The 23,270-nt window shown below is 27.0% G+C and overlaps 1 protein-coding gene across 1 annotated transcript; it reads left to right on the top strand.

The window, feature by feature from the left end:
- The first annotated feature begins 10,154 nt into the window (after nt 1–10,154).
- LOC148228289 (uncharacterized) lies at nt 10,155–22,624 on the top strand. Its single transcript, XM_088200223.1, has 2 exons — nt 10,155–10,323; nt 20,188–22,624. Exons 1-2 carry the CDS (start codon nt 10,312–10,314, stop codon nt 22,171–22,173), a joined length of 1,998 nt encoding a protein of 665 aa, XP_088056349.1. The 5' UTR covers nt 10,155–10,311; the 3' UTR covers nt 22,174–22,624.
- Nucleotides 22,625–23,270: the final 646 nt, after the last annotated feature.

The following is a 23,270-nucleotide window of genomic DNA, read 5'->3' on the forward strand; positions in this document are numbered from 1 at the left end:
GTTTTCTTGAGGTCATGACTTCAAAACGTCAATGCGTCGAGGCGCCTTTCTAGTTAAACATATTATGCGTCCGGTCGTGAAAATTTACGTAATAAGGCAACAGTGATAATTTATTACGATTGAGCGAAAACAATATTGCATCTATTTTTATTTAATTAAAAAAATTATAGACGAAACACATAAAAATCAGACGTTTTCATTAGTTGAAAATATAAATGTTTGCCAACAACTATAATATAATAATTATATATGTATAATATAAACGAGTTAATAAGCAGCAGTGATTCCAATAATTTATATTTTTATCTAAGATACGTATTTTTTAAATACATAAATATATATTTCTAGTCAAAAATATTTATGATAAATAATTATTAATTTTAATAAATTTATAACTACTTATACGCTTTTAAAATTAAGATTGACTTTTACCATATTATCATGGATAAATATTATGGTGTTAATCATAACTCAAAAGTTTCACAATGTATACTAATAAGTAACCCAAAATTGAGTCAAATATAGCTTGTGAAATTATTTATTATAGATAAATATCAAAGTTGCTAATTTTGCATTAAGTGCGATTCTAACATACAGTTTAGTATCTAAAACATTTTTTTAAAGGTAATGGATGAAGTAAGTCACGAATAATATAATCAACTTTTTTTGTAAATACCTTCTGTTAATATATCAAGTGCTAACCTAATGCATTATAATGGGGTAAACACAAACAACACCTACAGCTAAGTAGTGAAACATCAGATTGAATTTAGTATATTTAATTAATTAATTAATCCATAGATGTGTCTATGCAGACATAGCTCAATTTTTTTTAAATTTTTTATCATGATATTCATCAGTGAAATTGGAAAAAATCAAGGAAAAACTAATCTGTTTGATCGAAATTATAACTTTATAATATTCACTAATTCTTATCTCCTAAACATGATACAAATTGAACAGTAGGGTTCATATAGGATTTAGACCCATGTCTCTCAGGTATTGGTCAGCTACTAATACCTGATAAGTTATGTTTTTTTAGTTTTTATCGTTTTTGAAGATCAGAACTAGTAATTAGTATTAAATTTAAATTTTGCTAAATATACCTACGTAGATTATGTATACTTAATTTTTATAATTTCATGGATTACTATCGTGATGATTTATTAAAATTAAGCTCGCTCATATAAGGTATAAAACTAATAATTAGTCATTCTAGCTCATAAAAAAATATTTTATTAGTATTAATTGTATTAATTATTATAGATAAATTAGTATATTAAATTAATACTATTGTAAAGCTTTAATCATTTTTATTATTTCTTGTTTTAGTTTTTGGGATAAAAATTAATTCGTATACATTAAGATTAAGCAGAATTTAGTTGAATTACATAAACAACTTTAAGAGATTGCCCCCTAAATTTAAGAAACGTATCTTACCGAAAATTTCAGTATTTTAAAGTTAAAAGGCACGACTTTTAGTTTTAATGGAATACTAAAAATGAAAGCATAGCACAGCTAGTTAAAATTGTAGCTTCAATTAAATTTAGTAGTATTTTTTTAACGCATAACATAATTCAATTGCGAAATATAAAATAATGATACAAAATATAATATATATTCCGGTCTTCCAGACACGATAGAAATTTAAAAACACTAAGGTTCGTATGGGATTCGAACCCAGGTCTCTTAGGTCAATAGTAAGAGACTTAATAGGGGCGCGAGTATTAATATTATTGGAATTTTGGTATTAATACATACTTTATTTCTATATTTCGGCTGTGATACCCCAGCCATGGTCACGAAATTCGTGACTATCACAGTGTAAATCGCGATGAATATATATATATAAATATATATTATAGAAACAGATATTGATAGCTGTTTATATGTTTGCTTGCGCTTTTTATCACCAAATCGTATGTTTGCATGAAAACGCCATTATTGATTCAAAAATTAGTAAAACCACTGCTTAAACTATTCAAATAAACATAATTATGTATTACAAGTTTATGATTATATTTTATATTATTTATGAATTTATATATCATACTATAAATTAACATTTAATAAGTTGATAGTTTATGGTTCTAATTTTATGATACAATTTTTTATAATTGCTGAATTTTTTTAATTTAATTTTTAAAAATTTGCGATTGTTTGAATAATTATTTATAAATTGTATAAAAAATATTCATAATTGTGTTTAAAATTCCATTGCTTATTAAAGGTCAATTTATTTTATACATTTGCATATTTCTAATTAATGAAATAAAATAATATGTTGCTAGATAAACACGACGTTTATAATAGTAATGATGATTAGTTATTTAGCCGTCTTCATGTCAAACGATTACATCAACATGGTTTCAATCAAACTAACATACCAGTCGCCAATGACATGGTTTAACAACAAATTGACGTCCAACAAACGTCCACCTGTGCCTATTCTGAACAGCGTCTGAAATAAAAATACACTTTCGATTGATTCGATTACACTCGTGGTGGAAAAACGTGAATGGAAAAGCGCTCGGTCATGTGCTCGAGAAGAAAGCCAACAACGAAGTGCATTGTCTGCGGAAAAATGACATTCAAGTGCAAATATCTGGCGGGTCTTGTCTCCGTCGAGACGAGCGAAACGCTTTTTGAGAGAGAAAGAGAGAAAAATATGTAGAGAGAGACGGAGCCTGCAGCATCCGCGAGATCAATGAGACGAAACCGAAAGTGATTTGTGATGGTGATATATTGGTAATCGGACACGTTGCGTAGATCAGGTGCAGAAATCTGAGGTCCGCGGCCGAAATTACATTTTTATTTATTTATAAATTAAATCGAGAAGTGTGAAGATTATTAAAATTCTACATACCACAAGGTAATAACCTGTTATAAAACGAGTCATATATACTTTAGAGTAACTTTTGTGTGCACTTCCAAGTGAACGTAAAAGAAAAACAAGTGAACTGAATTATTTATATTGAAGCAAAATATAATACATCATATTTTGTTTTAACAATTGACGATTTTAAAAATGCTTTTAATGTTTTAATCGATAGTGCTCAACATTATCTACGTGCTGACTTTACATCAGATTAAAAAAAATCGACAGATCATTTTAAAAGAGTGTAAAAATATGCCTTTTGGATAAAAATTGTACGTGTTCAAAAATAATACGATAAATACCAGAGATTTCAAGGACATGGCTCATTATTAAAAATTTTATATTTATTTATTTAAAGCTACACTAATAAAAATATGTTTCAAAACATATTTTTTATCTCATAAATATGTTATACAAAAATTGTTATATTATATATACATATATATTTATTAATGTTGAATAGCGTTATTTTGAAAGAAGATTCCAAATCATGGTAGTTAAAGAGTTACAGATTATAGTAAATTTTTCAAAATAAGTTGTATATAAATCTAAAAAAACTACAATAGTTATTTTATATTTTAACCCGCAAAATGAAAATTTAAAATTTTCAAAGTAATAATGACTTATTATAATTCATAAAAGAAATAAATAATAAATTTGTATTAACTTTTTAATATTATTTACTTTTATTTTATCTATATAAGAAGCAATGTTTTGTCTAAAAATAAATTTTGTGTTTGGTTAAAAATGTCTATGTTGGTTTTTATTTTTTATTTTGCATTTTGTAATTTTATTTTTTAATACTATTCTTATTAATTGTATTATGTCTGAACGTTAAATATGTGAATTAATTATACTTTTTTACTCTTTTGGTAAAATAATTTTTGTGTGTCTTTAATTGTTTCTGTATGTTTGTTTAATGTTTTATTTTAGAAATCTGTAAAACAATTAAAATCATTTGTATTACATATTTTTCTACCAATTAAATACATTTTTTACAAATAAATTTTTAAGCGTCTTCTAAAATTAGTTCGTGATATGCTCTTAGGGTTTTCATATATTAAATAATAATTATAATTATACGTATAACTGATTGTATGATTAAGATTGTTTATTATGGTGGGAACTAATGAATAAATAATGTCTGTTCATTAATTCATGGAATTTAATTGTTTTCATGATCATTAGTGATCGTTAACTCGATTATGGTTTATTGTATAAAGTAAATGTATAAAGTTGGTTTTAGACAGTAATATCTTTCGACTATTATTTTATTTCAAAATTTTAGATATTTTATATAATATTGTTTAGAGTGTAAGTTAAAAAAGAAGTTTCTAATAATCTACAATTATGTTAATGAATCATTAATGACTCGCCTGATTTCGCTGTAATAAATGGTTTTATACTAATTTATTATTTGAGAGATTATAATTAGTGATTTATATATACATATAATTTCGATTGAACATTACATATAGGTTTTCTTTGATTTTCGTAATAAATAATTTAAAAAAACGTGTGACGTCTATTAATTGAAAGCTGTAATAATAAAATAAATGTCGCTAATTTACAGAGTTGATTTTAGTCTGATGTCTACCTAATTAATGTTTGTTTATTACCCAATGAAAGATTTACAATATATAAATAAATAAATTTATTACAAATATTTATTTTATTGTAAATATATCAGAACATTTCATATATTACTATTGAATATGACTGTCTTTACTATGTTATTTTATTTAAAGTAAATAAAATACATTTTAATAATGTAAGAGATATTTGTATGTCATATAACAAGACCATATTTTTGCCCTAAGAGTCTAAGAGAAGAATTTAATTTTATCATCATCAACAATAAAACAATGTCAGTAGTACATAAATATTCTCATGAATGTAAATAGTCCTTAATTCCTAAATAGTAAAACCATAAAAACATACGAAATTGCCGTAAATGGAAATGTCGCAACTTTTCGCCTGCGCGTACGACGCATCAATGTGTTGAAATTTATTTAAATTAAATTTAAATCGATTCAAAACATACATAAAAAAATCAAAAAAGTTTAAGGCCGTGATATAAATATTTTTATTTTCTTTATATGTTACGTTGATGGTGCTATAATTAACAACGGGCACATTAGCTTTTGGCGGCCGAGTTGAAATATCAGTTCGATAATAAAAGCATAAAAAGTGCAATTATTATCTAAAAAGTGTTTTGACTGATAGAGTTTTACGATTTTATATGTTTATTGACTCTGAATAGATGATGTTGTTAACAATTTGTTGTAAATGTCAAATAAAGATTGTAAAATTTATTCATATTTATTAAACACATCTGAATATGCATGCAATTTAAGCGATTGATGAAAATGGATAGAACGTAATTTTACAAATCACTATATTAAATCTTAAAAACATCATTAAAATATAATATGCAGCGATTTCGAAGATTTAAAAATTTATAAATTTATAAAATATTTAAATAAACTTTAAATAAAAATGTCATTTAGTTTGATTGGTAGTTGACTTTTCTATTAATCAAAATTAATAAAGGAAGTCAAGTTTATTTTTAATATCGTTGATTTTGCTGGCTTATAATAAATTAAATGTGATGATATTTTATTAATGATCATTAGCATACAGGTGGCATTAAAAACTAAACGATCATTTAAATGCTATTCGAAATAAACATAAAGTATACGTACTCTAAAAAATAGGGCTTGAGTATTTAAATGCACATAAAAAAATATATTTGCTTTATCATAAATTAATCGTACTAAAACGAAATATCAAAAACTCGTTTTAATGGACTCTGAGGACAATTTAGGCAACAACATTTTATTTTTTTAGGAAAATGCTGTTAGATCCATTCCAAATCTCTAGACAAGTTTTTCGCAAATAAAACAGAAAATAAAGACATGTTACCAGTTTATTTAAAAATATATGAGATGATTCTAAATAATATATTTCAAACAATTAATTCTATATTAATAATAAAAACACTGATTTTAATAAAAATTGCAAAAATTATAGCTCTTGAAATCAATGATTTATTATTGAAAATATCACAGCAGCCGTTTCAAAAAATACTTTTGAGATATCTCGTTAACCGAAAATGTTAAAGAAAAAGAAGAATTTTTATTTCGGTTATGTCTTGTGAACCAAAGATGGTAACATTAAACAATGAATAAAATACGATTAAAAGTGTATTTATATATTTTTTTAATTAATAATTTGTAAGACTGAAATAATAAATGGCGTGTTTACTTAACTTAAAATAATACGTCGATGAAGAGTTAACATTAAGATTAATAAAATATCAGTATACAAATATTTGTATACTAATACTTTTTTTGACGATTCTATATAAATTGTATGAATTTATATCTTATCAAAAACTTACACTGAAATTTTCAATGCTATTTATTTTTTATTGATTTTTAAAGTGAAGATGAATCAAAATCTTGCTATTCACAAAAATATTTTCTACAACCATAAATATGCTCTTCGGACAAAATATTTAAACAAAAAGCTAAAGGTATTGTAAGTGGTAGTTTTGAATCAATATGTTTTTTTTAATAAAAACATACCAATATATTTTATATATTTATAGTCCCGTCCGTTCCACTGTTATCCAAGGATTTTGAGAAAGTCTTAGACAATGTTTGTCATTGGTTATTATTAAAAAATGCTATTTAGGGTCTACTGTATTTTTTTCTCTTTTTCTTTATGTTTTATTTTTATACACTTAACAAAATAAACATACAATATATTAACCTAAATATAAACAGAATATAATAAAAACATTATATTATAATTTATTTACAAATGTACAAGGGTGTTTCTTTATTCTATTGAGGAAACTCTTTACATTTTTTCTTCTATAGATCACCCTAGGAACACTATTATACAAATTTACACCTCCATATAATATTCACCTGGCAATACTAATTTAATTATACCTATCTACCCTTAAATTATCTCTATTTCTACTATTAAATCTATGTACATCCTTATTTTTTTATTAAATACTTATAAACAGCTTGCTAATTACTAAAACATTCATCTCCAATATTTCTCAAATATCCAATCATTTCGATCTTTCAAACATATTTTTATAAATAGAATATCTATTTTAATTTAAAACTACTCTCATTTCCCTATTTTGTATTTTTTGCAATATCGTATTATCTAATTTATTGAGTAAATATAGAGTTGATGCACAATAATTAAAATGTGGCAATAATAAATATTAAATTATTTTTTTTATATCTAAAATTAGCATATTTCTCATTCTATATAATGTACATATTTTTTTACTATTTTTTTGATAATGGTCTTAGCTTTATACAAAAAAATGTTATGTTTGAGTTGAGTTTTATGTAATTTTTCATAATAATATAACTAGTTTAACTAATAGTTTTCTAACATTTATTAAGTGCTGAAAATATTTTTACATTTTATAAAGCCTGTCAGGGAGCAAAATTATTTTATTTTGTTAAATTAGGCATTATATATTATGTATTTACTATTAATATAAAATATAAATATTTTATTATTTTACAAATAAGTTGAGATCTATAAGCAATAAAACATTCTAATGAATATTTTCAGCCAATTTAAAAACATTTAAAAATATGTTTGTACTTGCTTCATAAACGATTTACAAGGGTTATATATGAACACTTTGCTAACAATTTTTATTCCTTCGTTACATATATTAAAAAAATGTTTTTGCAAATGTGATATAAATATAACGGAATTCTAATGGAATGTTGAGTTTTTGATAACGCTATTTCGTGTACCTTGATACTTCTTATTATTATTGTATTTTAAATATATAACCGTTTTCACAATTTTGATAAATATTTTTTAATAAATCCATTTAACTTTTATTTTATTTTATATGCTTTGCTATTATGCTTTTATTTTTCATAAATTAATATGTAATAAATATACACAAAAATATATACATACACATAATATATGTTTGTAATAACACTAAAAATATTGTAGTATACATTTATTTAGTGCCTGTATTTATTTTAGAATATAAATAAGAAAAAGATTTTTTTTTTAATTTTCGCTTTGCAAAAATATCTTTCGCAAAAATCGCTTTCTTTAAAGCTTTAGATAATATTTAAGAAATAGTAAAAAGTTAATATAAAAACATTTTTTTATTTGTAAATACTTTTTCTTTACCTTGTACACAATAAAGCTCCAATCTTTTTAAATTTTTATAATGAAAAAGCTGTCAAAATAAAAGAAAAATTTTTGCTTTAAGTAGATTGTGTGATTTTACATGAAAATAGTGTTATTGAATATTTGTGAAAAAAGACTTGCCACATTAAAATTATAAAGTATAAAATAACAAAAAAACTCGCTATATAAATTAAATTAGTTAATTACTATTAATTTGTATAAAAAAAATCAAAGCGATTTATAGCAAAAATTTAGTAATAAAATATATTTTATTATTTCGCAAAGGAAAAACGTACGAGAAATAATATACTATATTTAATATTTGTATATATTAAAACTATCAAATAAAATGCTATAAAAAATAATTACTTGTAAAAGACTAATATAGATAAAACGTAATATATAAATATAAAACTAATAATTATTTTTATAGTGATTTTGATTTAAAATCTCATGATATGATAGGCATAAATCACCTAAATTACTTAAACTAACTTATAAAAACCATAAAAGAATAGAATATTTTATAATAAAAACAAATTACACATGAAAGACACTACATAGATATTAATAAATTATCAATCAATAATATTTTGTATTTAAAAACATGATTATTTATAGAATTAAAATATAAAATTTTCAGATTTTATAAAGAGCTAAATTACTAAACCTTTAATAAGCATCATTATACGACATTTTTTACAGCAGTATACACTATGTGTCAATATAATATCAAAAACGATTCTATGATATTAAAAAAAACTAAAATTAATGGCGAAATATGAATATGAAAATCTACAATTACAATATAAAGCTCAAAAATAAGTTTTTATTGGTTTAAAAATATACTAAGCATCATTATATTACACTTGAATTATAAAACGTAAAAATATTAGAAAAACTGCATTTTTAGCTGAAAATTATTTCGAACAATGTGCACTATGTATCTATATAATTTAAAAAACGATTTTATGGTATTAAAAAAAAAATATTTGAGGTATATGAATATTATAATTTAAAACTGTAATATAAAGTCCAAAACTAAGCTTTTAATAAATTTAAAACATACTAAGCATCATTGTAATATACTTAAAATATATACAAAAACGATTTGAAAAAACGATCCTTATACAGATCGAAATTTAGCTAGATGAATAAACTTAATTAAATATAAAAAACTACTAAAATTAAAAATGTAGCAAAATTAGAGAAGCTTATATTTTGTCACAGATAAGTGTTCTAAAAAAGATTGAATTTCGCTGATAATTGAAAAAAATAATATAAAATGTATTTTTGTAGCGATTTTGATTTAAAAATGCATAATTGTAATAAAGAAAATAACAATCACTATAATATCAACACAATTATTTTCAATAAATAAATTCTTAATTTTTTTATTTAAAAATTCATAACTCTATGAAAAAGATTACAATATTTTTTTATTAGTAAGAAATAAATTCTATATAATAAACACATAACTGAGTAAACAAACATTTTTTTAATATTTTGTCAGTGCAAAAAGGTTTATAAAAAATAATCTTGCAGGCAACTTTAAAAATTAAAATTACTGTGATACAGCTGACTTCAAAATATAATTTTACACAATTTTTTTAAATAGTTTATCTTTGTAGAAAACATTTTTGTATGGTTTAATTATTCCAAAAAACATTCATTTTTTTCAGAAATATTTTTTTATGAGTAAAAATTGTTTGGTGAATATGTCCTTAAAACAACCATACAAGCTTATTTATGTTTTAAATTAAAACGCTTATTTATAGTAAATGCATCATCATCATCAGCATCACGTGCATATATCAATCATATCCTGTCAACAGTTATCAATGCACATGCATAATATAAGAGCAAAAAAATCCATCCGGTGCGGTAGGCCTAATGCCCAGCTGGCTAGGTGGGTTATGGCTTAGCATTTGTCATCTGAGAGCGCCTATAAAAGACTAGGCTTTGCAGACCCGCGAGATTGAACCACTGGCCGCTAAACAGGCAGAGCCACCTGTCTGTGGAAAATCAAACGACTGTTGCCCCCCCGTGATATAAGAGGCTTACTGGCTCGCGAGGAAAGCTCACACGAACGCGTTAATGCGACAACGACAGTGTTGGACATAACAAACAAAACACAGTGACATAACCAACAATTATATTGTGATCGTTTTCGGTGACAAGTTCACAGCAAACACCCGCCAATTGGATGGATTAGCGGTAAAAATAGGAGCATGGCCAAAATGGTTAGTAATAAAAATCTGGGATAAAACACGGAAGTCAAACAAAGGAATATCATAATTAAATAAATTAATTTGAACAAACAAACAAAAAGACTTTCTTGGTTTATCGTATATTATTAAGAAATGTGTTTTATTGATAGCTTTTCATGGACATGATTAACGATTGTGACCTACCAAGTTGCATACAATAGCGCCTTTATAATACATAGTTAAACTTTAATGGCACGTGTGTATTGAATATAAAGAATCATTCACATTAGAATATATTTATGTGAATTAATAACAATTACAATATTTTTTGTATAGGTGTAACTGAATATATATAATATTTAACATAAATAGGATGACTTGTAACGTAATGAAAATTTAAAAATACTTCATTAAAACGTTAGACACTAGAAGTAATAAAATCGCTATTTAGGGCAAATATAGTTCATAATTTAATGTTCGAAACTATAATGTATAATTCTAACTATCCACCTTTTTTTAAAGCATATATCCTATATATATGACTGCTACAATTTGTAGCACAAATATTCTAATACATTTTATTTAATTATTTAATTTATAAATTATTAGTGAATTAAACTATAATTTTATACCACTTAAAGAAAATGTATTATTATTTTTTTATTAATGTTAAACTTTGACCTTCAGTTTATATATGTATGTATATAAATAAGTAACATTTTTCCATTACTAGTTAATTAATGCTTACATTAATAACAATATGGTACATTTAAAAGTAGCTCTGAATGATTATTATTATCCAAACATTTGTAGATAAGCAGACATGTCTTATACGTACATATGTTCATCTGTAAAAATTTTACTTTCTATGAACAGTTAACATCTCACTTTCGGCATCCGCGTTAGCATTTGAATGGGCAAATGTCACAAGGTACATTATAGAGTCGGCAATTGAAGCAAAAGTGAATTTTTGAATATTTTTTCATGTACGCGTTAGTATTTTTTTCCTTCTTCCTTGTCACTGTGATATATTTTATTTAAATAGATATCTATTGAAAATAAATGGATATTTCGATTATGTTTTATAAACACATTACGCAAGTATTAGAAAAAGTTTGGCATCATTTTGTGATTGTGATAGCTTATGATAATTTTATTGATGTATTTTCCTATCGTTTGGATATATGCCAGTAAAAGAAAAGTCTGACTTTAATTTATTTTATTGACACTCATTGTCGTCGGTTGACTTTAGCGTTATATAAAAATACGTAAAGTCTGTCACTTAGCGAAGATTACTGCATCTTTTCTGGGCCAATGTTAACAACGTGGTAACTCATCTCTCTTTGCGACATCTTTCAAAAAATAAAATGCAATTTCGTATCGAAATATATGTACATATATTTATGCTTAATTTATTATATCGTAATCCTTGAAGCAATGACGATAAAAAAACTTCTTCATCTCAGCGTTTGTTGTAAGTTATTTCTCTTCTTATCACATAATAAATAATGTGTATTCTTGCAGCATTATTATTGTTTGATATTACTGTAATCGATTAACTTACAAACTGATAATTTTAGTGTCTATGCGGCGCGAGCGCGCGTCAAACTTTTTTCTTACGATAACCGCTCGCCTCTAAACTGTGATTATGATTATGATATAACGCACCACACGGTGTTAGCTATGGTTTTGTTTTGTACGAATGATGCAAATGATCACACATTGACGGGTAAAAAAAACTTTCTTCGCGTCTTACATTTGGCAATCGCTTACGAACAACGGCCGTTGCACAATGCCTCAGATGCACGCGATAAAAGTTCAACAATTACTAAATATACAAGTTTTTCTCGAAAAAAATCTATATAAGAACAGTTGACATACCGCGAATTATTTATCGTTACTTAACACAGCTGCGATTGATGGTAATATTTTTAATTTTTTGCTTCTTTCTCACACCTTCGTCGAACGGCGAAAGTAGGCAAATGGTACGCCACTTTTAATTTTTACAACATCATTATATTATTATTCTATTAAAAACTTTACATAATAATACATGAAAACACGATATGATCAATTCATACGTACACATAGGGAAGACGCATTAAAATTATCGTGATTTTTAATCACGCGTTCATAATTAATATTTTTTATTCGTCAAAAATAATTGACCTTGAAAATAATAATGTAATCGGTAAGTTATCAACACTTCGTGTTAATTACATACATACAATGGATAATTAAATACAGGTTGTTTTTGACTATTTTTAATTTTTTTATAAATATTTATGAAATGCATAAAACATATAAACGTGAATAAAAATATATTTTCATAAATTTGTTTGAAATAATATATTTTTATTATTTTTATTATTAAGAAAATATTGTTGTATCAATCATTACTTAGGGTCAATTATTAATAGATTGTGCATATGTTAATTTTTAACAAAGAAAAGTAGAATACTATTTTCAATTATTTTCCAAAGAAGCAGTATTACATGTTTTTCTTCTAAAGTAAATTATTTTTAATGCTTAAATATGTTTATTTAAGACATACTGAGCTTAAATAGAATTTATATATACATAATTTTGCTTTTTATTCAACATTAGTTGATGCGTATTATAAGCTTTAAATTTATTACCCATCTAATTATTATAATATTTACGCTGCAATAATTTTACTCTGTATTTTGTTACAAATATATACTCAAGTTCTTAATAATAGATTTAACAACTCAGTAAATTAAATTTTTTTTTAATTTAAGAATATATTATGGAGATATTTGTAGGAAAATGTTTTGATCAGAAAAATTTGGGCTTAATTAATATATTATTAACCGCATATTACATTTTTTTTTAAAACAGATTTTACTTTTGTATTAACACTGCAATAATTTTATCCTGTATTTTATCACAAAGATCTTTTTAAGTTTTAAAAATGTTTGACACAAAGATAAATAATTTAAATAATTTTGTAAAATTACACGTTAAAGTCATCTGTGTCACAGTATTTTTAATTTTTCAAGTTGCCTGTAAAAGTATTTTTTAAAAACTTTTTGCTCTGACGAAATATTAAAAAAAATTCATTCACTTACATATGTGTTTATTATTAAAGAACTTATTTCAAACCAATTAAAAAATTATTAGTAAGCTATTTTATTTTTTCATTTTTTTTTAAATCAAAAATTAACAATTTTTTTATTAAAAATAATTGTTTTTTATTATAATGATGTACAATATAGTATAAATTATTGATATTTGTATTGAAAATCGGTACTTTTATTTATTTAAATAATATCAATTTTAATTAGTGGTAAAAATTGAATAAAATTCATCATTTTTTTTTTTATTTTGCTTTAACGAATATAAGTATATGAGATTTTTCTAGATATTTTTTCGAGCAGAATTTTTACGGGTAAATATTATAACTATTGCATTGAATCTCTAATTTTAAATATTTCACACTGCAGTAATTAAAACTATGTTATGTCAATAAGATCTTCTAAGTTTAAAGGTATGGATTAAACACAGTATTGATTTCTTAATTTCCTTCCGCAAATATAATTTAGTTTTTAGAGATATTTTATAATATTGTTTTAATCATTTTTTACTGTTAATGAATTTAACTGCTGGTTTTGAATATTTCAATTTGTATTTTCTAACAAATATCTAATTTTGGAATTATATTTGAAACATAGTGATTTTTCAATTTACTTTAACGAATATAAAAATAAATATAATTTTTTTCTATATAATTTTATAATCAGAATATAGTGTTTTTTGTGTCATTTCATTGTCATTTTTAGGATTATATTGGTTCTTACTTTTCTAAACACAAATATTCTAAATTATGTAAGAAAATTAGCTATTTCTTCTAAGTCTTGACTAAACACTTTTTTTTATATTACCACTGTAATAATTTAACCTTGTAGATTGCCACAATGATATTTTTAATATGTATGGATTATATAATGTATGTATGTATGGATTTTAGAAATAATGTTTTGAACAGAACATATTAATTTTTGTGCATTTAAAAATACTTTTTATTGTAATAGATTCTGATTTTTGCATTATTTTTTTTGAGTTTTTTTTTGTTATGGGCTTTTTTATTGAATGGTAAAATTTATAGTTCGCACCAAATTTATAGTATAGAATAAAACAAGTTTTATAAAAACATGGATAGATGCTATAAAAACACTAAAGAATCAACGCATATATATTATGTAAATTGGGCTATTGAATATTTGTAACAAATATTTAAAACAAGTTTAAGTCCAGGGTAATAATGCATATAGCGCAGACAGTTTTTATTCAGCATTATTTATCTTCATAGATTATAATTAAAAAGCTAATAAAAGATTTGTAGAAAACGTGCTATCTTATCATTGTGGAATTACTAAAAAATAATATTTACCATAATCTTGATTTTTACAACTATAGTGCTACGTTTTGATAGGATATAATTAATATAACTTACTATAAATAAATAAAAATCAGGCATACAATTTTACTTAACAAGTATTTATGCTAAATTTAATTGTCTAATAAATGATTTTTTTTTAAATAATCAATCATAATAAAACACAATAATAATTATTATAGGTAAAAATCTAGCCCGGGTTTGCGGTCACCCCGCGCGTCGAAAGCTTTTTAGAAAATGATCCAACGTTTGATTGCATAATGACGTAAGTCGAGGGTCAAAGCGTCAGAGGTCAAAAAAATTAATAACTGAAAAAAGTCTATGGCACATCGAAACGGAAGCAATTAAACGGCTTAGTCATAATATATATTAGACTCTAGAATGTTGCGAGACGATGACGTTCCATTTTCAAGCACCATCAATATTCAAGAGTGTTTTACAACTTATTTTTTTCTCATTTAACAATCATATATTAAAGCACAGCTTGAGGAAACATTACTTTTCATTTGCATATTACGAAAATCGCAAAGGTCGATAGCCTCATTCCTTAAAAATTCTAAAAGAATTTCGTAATTAAAATTCAATCAATATTTTAGTGATGATCAATTGTATCTGACCTTGAGTTAATCTTTTCAACAGGATTTGTATTAAAGCTTTATTCTTATACAGCATAAAAATCACGTAATCCGATTTATTAAGTTAATGTGATACATATGCAAATTATAAAAATCTTGCGGTTCTAATAAGTGTATGTAAAATAAATTAAATTGGTATAAACTATCGATATCAGATTATATTTATTAAAAAATATAAGTTATTTTCCCATTTTCTATATTATACTATATGCTATTTTATATTTGTATCTATAATTAATATGTATCAAACATACTATTATTATTTTTTATTTATACTTAGACATAAATTTGGATTGTTCAAGTAAATCATGAATTACTTAAAATAGTATTATAACATAATTTATAAAATATATATATATACATATATGTTTTAATTAAAATTGTCTCAAGCTTATAAACGAGGCTACATCCATCGATGATTATTCAGAATTATGAAAACATTTATTGGAAAAATGTTGTGAAAAAATATCAAGAAAACTTGTTGACATTTCCGCGATTGCTGTTAAAACTATGAGTGGTGATATCTTCAAACGACGATCGACTTTTATGGACGTTGTTGTTGACCTTGGAGCGATGGAATGAAGATAGTTTAATCATCTCATGAGCATACATATTGCCAGAAAAACTTTTTAAAAAATCAAACGCGCGTACAAAAATCCATATATACATATATAATGTGTATTTAAACATACATACATATACGAGCAAATACGGTGAGATTGCGGAAAAACTGGTTCTAAAGAAGAACTTTTCGTATTTCATAGCAACAGTTTTTACGACAATTAACATTATATAATTTGTATTTTGATATTTAATGACTTTAATCAGCAAAATTGATGCATTTTTATAGATGTCATATCAATTAAATAAATATTTTTTAAATTGTTAACGCAAAAATCAATCAAAATTTATTATTAGATTAACATTTTAAAATAAAAATATAATAAACATTTATTACAATAAGATATAAGATAGTTTTAATTTTAATATACAGCTCCATCATTTAGTGTATTGATTGAAATAATATTTAACCGTTAAATATTATCTCTAGTACTACTCACAGAACAAAATTTATTTATTTAAGGTTAAGCATATAATATTAATTATATTTATTCATTAATCAAATATATACAAATTAATACAAATTTATTTATTTAATTATAGCGCATGTTTCTTATCAAACATATCTTAATTAGTAACACTAGCGAGTTTGTTTACACGACGAATGTTATTTTTACTCATATTTAAGTAATGCAATATCGTTGTGTATATGCTAAATATATTTATTTAAGTAGTACATTCGTTTATACGCATCGACGCAAGATTGTTAGCGAGATCTTCATGTAAATTAAATGTCTGTTTTGAGTTCACGGACGTCTTGTTCGTCTTTACAATATCGTTTATTAAGTTTCAATGAAATTGTGTGAGGAATTCGGAGCGCAACCGAAATACTCTCAAATTATTACAAAACGTAAACACTACGGCAAATGTCACGTCACATAATCTCATTATGTAAATAGCCGAAACAAATTGACATATTTTATTTTTATTTTTAATACATATTTTTATCAAACACATCTGAATCGCAAAACTTAATTTTAAATTTGAATGGGCAGAATAGCGTAGTCCGTAACGTCTCAGATTAAACTCCGAAGTTGCGAGATCGAGCCCCGGCAGAGGCACTCGAATTTTTGTTCATAAAAAAAGCGCTATTTATAAAAAAACACGGTCTCCAACTGCAGTGAGATCTATTGCTTATAAATTATATTACATATAATAATTTATAATTAATAATATATAATAGATGTCACCGTGGTTAAAACTTAGTTGTAGGTTAAATATATCTGATTGCCTTATTCTATTAATACAGATTTACCCCGTTGTAACACATTGGGCTTACGGCTTTTAAGTCACAACGGAAAATTCAATAAATAAATATCATATTCAACCTAAAATAATTTTTTTAGAGTTATTTAAAATATAAGTTTTTTACGAGCAAATAAAAAAAATATTATTTTTATGCAAAATTATTATTTGCAGATATATATTTAAGCAAATTAACTAATGAAACACTTAGTAGTCTATGATTTATTTATATTTAAAATTGATTATAAGCTATTATAGTTATTAAATAACCATTATTACATGGACAGTATTTTTAAAATGGTCTGTTTTATTTATATTAAATTATGTTTTTAGATTAAATAATTAAATGTTAGTATTTGAAATTCATATAACAAGAAATTTTGTATAAATGGTTCATTTCATAAAAAAATCCATCTAAAATGTAGGGGTCCAATTTATTTTTAAATATCAGTATATGTAGTCTAGATATGCACTTACACATATATATTATAACAAAATACGTACTCAGGTTTTAACGGTCAAAGCAACAATTATTTTGGAATTACCTAATATTATAATAACTAATTCCAATCACAATTTAAATTTAAATAAAATCACAAGGGTCATATAGGTTACGAACCTAGGTCTTTCACGTATTATTCTATTGTGCTAGTTACACACAGAATCTTTAAAAGTATTATAAATATTTTTATTTATCAGAGTTTTAATCAAAGTTTTTAACAATGTTACAACAATCATTAATAATGCAATGTGTTGATAATATACCTGATCATTTGTTAGAAAATTTCATTAACTTATATAGCAATGTGATATATAATTAAATTATGTATGATAGTGTAGTCAAATTTATATAGAAAGAAGTATTCAAAGATTTTAAAAACACAACTCATTTTTATAAAATAAATTCTAAACATAATCGTAACGAAGCCAAAGTATTACAAAACGTGAAAACGATGGCAAACATCACGTCTCATTTTCCAATAGTGTAAAATGCCAAAAACGATTGACATTTTGCTTTTATGCAATTCAACTTAATCATATAATATCATTGCATCAAAGATAATTAAACATGTAATATAAAAAATATAAATAAGGTGTGTGTCTAAACCAAAAGTTATAATCATAACCATACAATTGAAAAAAATATTTATTGATAAAAATAATTTACTTTTTAGGATTGTAATTATCGAAAATATATTTTTTTGTAGAACACAAAAATATAGCTTATTAAGTAAATATTATTATTTTCCTGTTGTTTTGATTGAATCTTGTGTTATCTAAGTAGTTTTTATGTATAGGGTTGAATTCTTGGTTTTTGATTTTGTAACTGGACCAATCTGCTTCTTTGGTCTATTTTATATATTTCTGCTTTTAAAGAATAATTAAAGAAGTCATTCTTTTTTTTGACTGGTGAAAGATTTAAAAAATATTTAATTAATGAGATCAATGTCTGGTTTCTTCGATTATATAATTTCTCCTTAATTGCCTGTTAAAATTTCGAACTTAGCTCAGAATTAATATTTTTCAAATGCTTTAACAAATAATTTAAGGCCCCTTCGGCTGTCAATAACAGCTGTTGCTACTTTACAAAATCAATATAAAATAACATTTTTAAATTATCAAAAAATAAAAATATTCTTAAATCGTTTAGCATTTTGCGTAATTTATTCTTATCGGAGCAGGTTCTTAGATCACCAAAGCAAAGATAAATCCGCCGGCCGGTTAGAGTAATCGAAAATTTCAGTAAATTGGTGCTCATTTAAATTCTTTCGATCTTCCGAGAATGTATGCATATTTTAAAACATCTGGCACGAACACTTTTGGATCTTTTGGAAGAAATCTTTTCGTATCTGAGTGTCTTTTTTATTACTTTTTTATTTATTAGTACAAATTCAATATTATATATAAAAAAATGCTTCTAAGAATTTTCGATTTGAAATTTTTCTCGAGAAATTCTCGAAAAACACTATATAAAAGGTTCAAAACTAAAATTAACACATCACAGATATTTTATGTTGCCCAATGACGCTTAATTTTATTATTTTTCTGCCTCTTCTGTAACTCAGAAAGTAGAACTTCCACATATTTGTCTTCACTAATTTCTCCCAAACTTCTGTCGATGAGTAAACTTTAACAATAGTTTGAGCTTGCAACTGGCATCCGCTCAGATGATTTATATCAACATTTTCATTTTTTCCACCGCTGTTTTCTTCAGTCTAAGCGCCGTTTTCGAGAGGTGTTAAGTTTTTATCCTCCAAAAAATATTCATCTTCTACAAGTTCCTTCACTTCTGATGTTGTTAATATTTTCGTGAAAAAAGAAACACCGTTACTATTATTCTAGTGTTTTAATTTAGGAACATGGATAATTTTTAATATAAAAATATACAGATGGAAAAATTAAATTAAGTATTACAAATAATAAATCTAGAACAATAATAAATTTTAATAAATATTTTCAATATGCAATAGATATTTTAACTTACATGTCAGATGACATTTCTTGTTAAACATAAATGATGCTTATAAAAAACCACTGTTCACTCTGACATGTTCAAAACTGAAAAAAAATACTGCAATAAACACTTCCTACACTTACTCTCTGTCGATTGTTGCAATCGTATTTTATATTGGATAATGCATATTGGCCTGAGGATAAAAAAAAGTTTTAATATTGGAACCCTAGCAAAAATGGGTTAAAAGAAATGTATATATTATTGTTTTAGTTGTAATATAGAAATTCAACACAAAATATGCGTGATCGCAATCGAATACGCGTTCCAAAATAATTGCATGAATAACAAGTTTGCGTAAGCGCCTCTCAAACTGACCTTTGACCTCTTTTAGTTTGTATGCAACCATTACATAAATGCTGATCAACAATTTGTTGCTTATTAAATTCGTTTATAAGTGAACGGGTTCGACTATATCTATGCGAGTTAAACGATGATTAACGTATTTTTATTTTTTATTTCAGCGATGGGCCGCACTACTGCCACTTTTGCTGGCAGTAGGATGTGTGACCGCGCAACTTTCGGCGCTAGATGGTCACCATCTTAGACGCAAAGAGAGATCTCCGCAACAAGCATACGGTGGAGAAGATGGATATATCTACGAAAAACCTAAAATTCCGTTCCCTCCACCACCACCGAGAGTGACCACGCCAAGATATGTGCCACCCGTAATAACAACTACAAGAAAACCGCCACCGCCTCCACCACAACCACCGCCGCCACCACCACCACCTCCACCTCCAAGAATTACTACACGTCCACCAAAAGTCACAGGTTACGCTTATCCCAAACCTGAGATACCTTTTGAAATACCGACTACAAGAAGAACGACGACTACAAGAAGACCGACGACTACTCCTCGTACGCCGCCACCATATTTGCCACCTAAAGTTACAACAACAAGAAAACCACCTCCTCCTCCTCCGCCACCACCGCCACCACCGCCGCCTCCACCACCACCATCACCAAGAACACCACCTCCATATTTACCACCTAAAGAGGTGATAACTACACGAAGGCCACCACCACCACCACCGCCACCACCACCGTACTTGCCACCAAAAATAGTGACAACTACAAGAAAACCACCGCCGCCGCCACCTCCACCACCACCTCCACCACCACCACCTCCACCACCACCACCGCCACCGCCAACACCGCGAACGCCACCACCGTACTTGCCACCAAAAATAGTGACAACTACAAGAAAACCACCGCCACCGCCGCCGCCGCCACCTCCACCACCTCCGCCACCGCCGCCACCCCCACCCCGTAGAACAACGTCACCTCCAAAGGTGACAGGATATGAATATCCTGTACCAAAAGTTCCGTTTGATCTTCCAACTACAACAAGAAAAGCAGTGACTCAAACTACGACACAAAGAACTCCACCGCCATACCTGCCTCCTAAGGAGCCCACAACAACAAGAAAACCTTACACTCCGCCACTAGTAACTAGACCACCAACGCTGAAAACGACAAGACCACCAATTACAAGACCACCAATTACAAGACCACCAATTACAAGACCACCAATTACAAGACCACCAATTACAAGACCACCAACCCCAATAATAACATCGCCACCTAAGGTCACCGGTTATGTATACCCAAAACCTGAAATACCTTTTAATATTCCAACTACAACAAGAAAACCAGCAACTCCACCATCACCACGCACGCCACCGCCATATTTACCTCCTAAAGTAGTAACAACAACAAGAAAACCTCCACCACCACCTCCACCCCCGCCGCCGCCACCGCCTCCACCACCACCGCCAACTCCAAGAACTCCGCCACCCTACTTACCACCTAAAGTAGTAACAACAACAAGAAAACCTCCACCTCCTCCACCACCACCGCCACCACCACCGCCGCCGCCGCCACCACCTTCACCACGAACTCCACCACCATATTTGCCACCAAAAATAGTGACAACTACAAGAAAACCACCACCACCTCCTCCCCCACCTCCTCCGCCACCACCTCCACCACCACCGCCGCCACCAATAAGGACAACTACGCAACCCCCAAAAACTACAGGATATGAATACCCTGTACCAAAAATACCATTTGTAATTCCTACTCCACGACCTCCACCACCTACACCACGCACACCACCGCCATATTTACCACCTAAAATAGTTACAACCACAAGAAAACCACCGCCGCCACCACCACCACCACCACCCCCACCGCCACCACCACCACCACCACCACCCCCAAGAACTCCACCACCATACTTACCACCTAAAGTGGTAACAACTACAAGAAAACCACCACCACCACCACCACCACCACCACCGCCACCACCGCCACCACCGCCACCACCTCCACCACCACGTACTCCACCGCCATACTTACCACCAAAAGTGGTAACTACTACTCCAGCTCCAACAACAGCCGATGGATACTTCTACCCGAAACCAGCGATTCCATTCAATTTCTAACGAGATGCCATAAACGAACTTGAAGAAAACTTTTAATAGTTTTCGTTGCGTTGTTGTAAATGTTTGCCATTAAAATGCGAAATGACTTTCTATGAAAAAACATTTCGTATTTCGATTTGTGTGTAATATTTAATATATGTACATATATGCACACATACCAAATGCATAGGTGTACATTCACGACAAATGTATCGTTTTGTAAATAAGCGCTAGACGTCAATTGGATTTTTAAAAAATCCAAACGACCACATATTAATATCTAAGCCTTTTTGTTTTGATTTTTTTATATACATGTATGTTTTTTTATATAAATGTTTTATAAATTGGATCGAAAAATATATTATATATATTTTTGTACGAAGTCGAAGGAACGAAATATATTCGAAAAGTGTCGGAACTCATATTATGATAATGTAACATCAACACTGCCTAATAAAATATATTTTTATTATATTCTCGTATTATTTTTACATCAAAACAGAAATTAGATATAGTTATATTAACTCGTTAGATTCTGGAGAGAGTTTTTCTATGCGTATCAGTCGAGATACGCAAATTAGAGGAGCGTCTCCAGTTCCAATGCACTTTGTAAGAAAATAGCTTTCCTTTACGCTATATGAATTTATTGCATGACCAGTAGAGCATTTAAATAGGCGTACTGTTTGTGGTACTGTCACCATGATGTTTGTAAAGACTACATATATTATTAATATATAACGATAAATAAATAAATACAATTTTAAGCTTGCTATATTTAAGTGTCACGTTTCCATTACATACATGTACATATATCAGTTCGATTTTAAATGTTGGGTAAAGCAGAATTGTAAATACGGACAAACATACACTAATAAATATAAAATCTCCTAAAACATCTACTCCGTTGCACAATCAAGTTTATCTGACAGAATTTTACGCAGAATTTTAAAGATTTGCAGAAATATACAAAACTTGCGTACGAAAGATATTTGAATTTAAAAAAATATTTTCCTGGTTATTTGAATACAGGTTTGCTGCTTTCAACTGGAAACTAAAACCTACTGAAATTACAGCACCAGACTTTTTTATGGTGATATTTAAAGGTGTTTATGAATAAG

This window comes from Plectrocnemia conspersa, unplaced genomic scaffold, assembly GCF_051122295.1.
Source record: "Plectrocnemia conspersa isolate PC_06_02 unplaced genomic scaffold, ASM5112229v1 ptg000012l, whole genome shotgun sequence".
NCBI lineage: Eukaryota > Metazoa > Arthropoda > Insecta > Trichoptera > Polycentropodidae > Plectrocnemia > Plectrocnemia conspersa.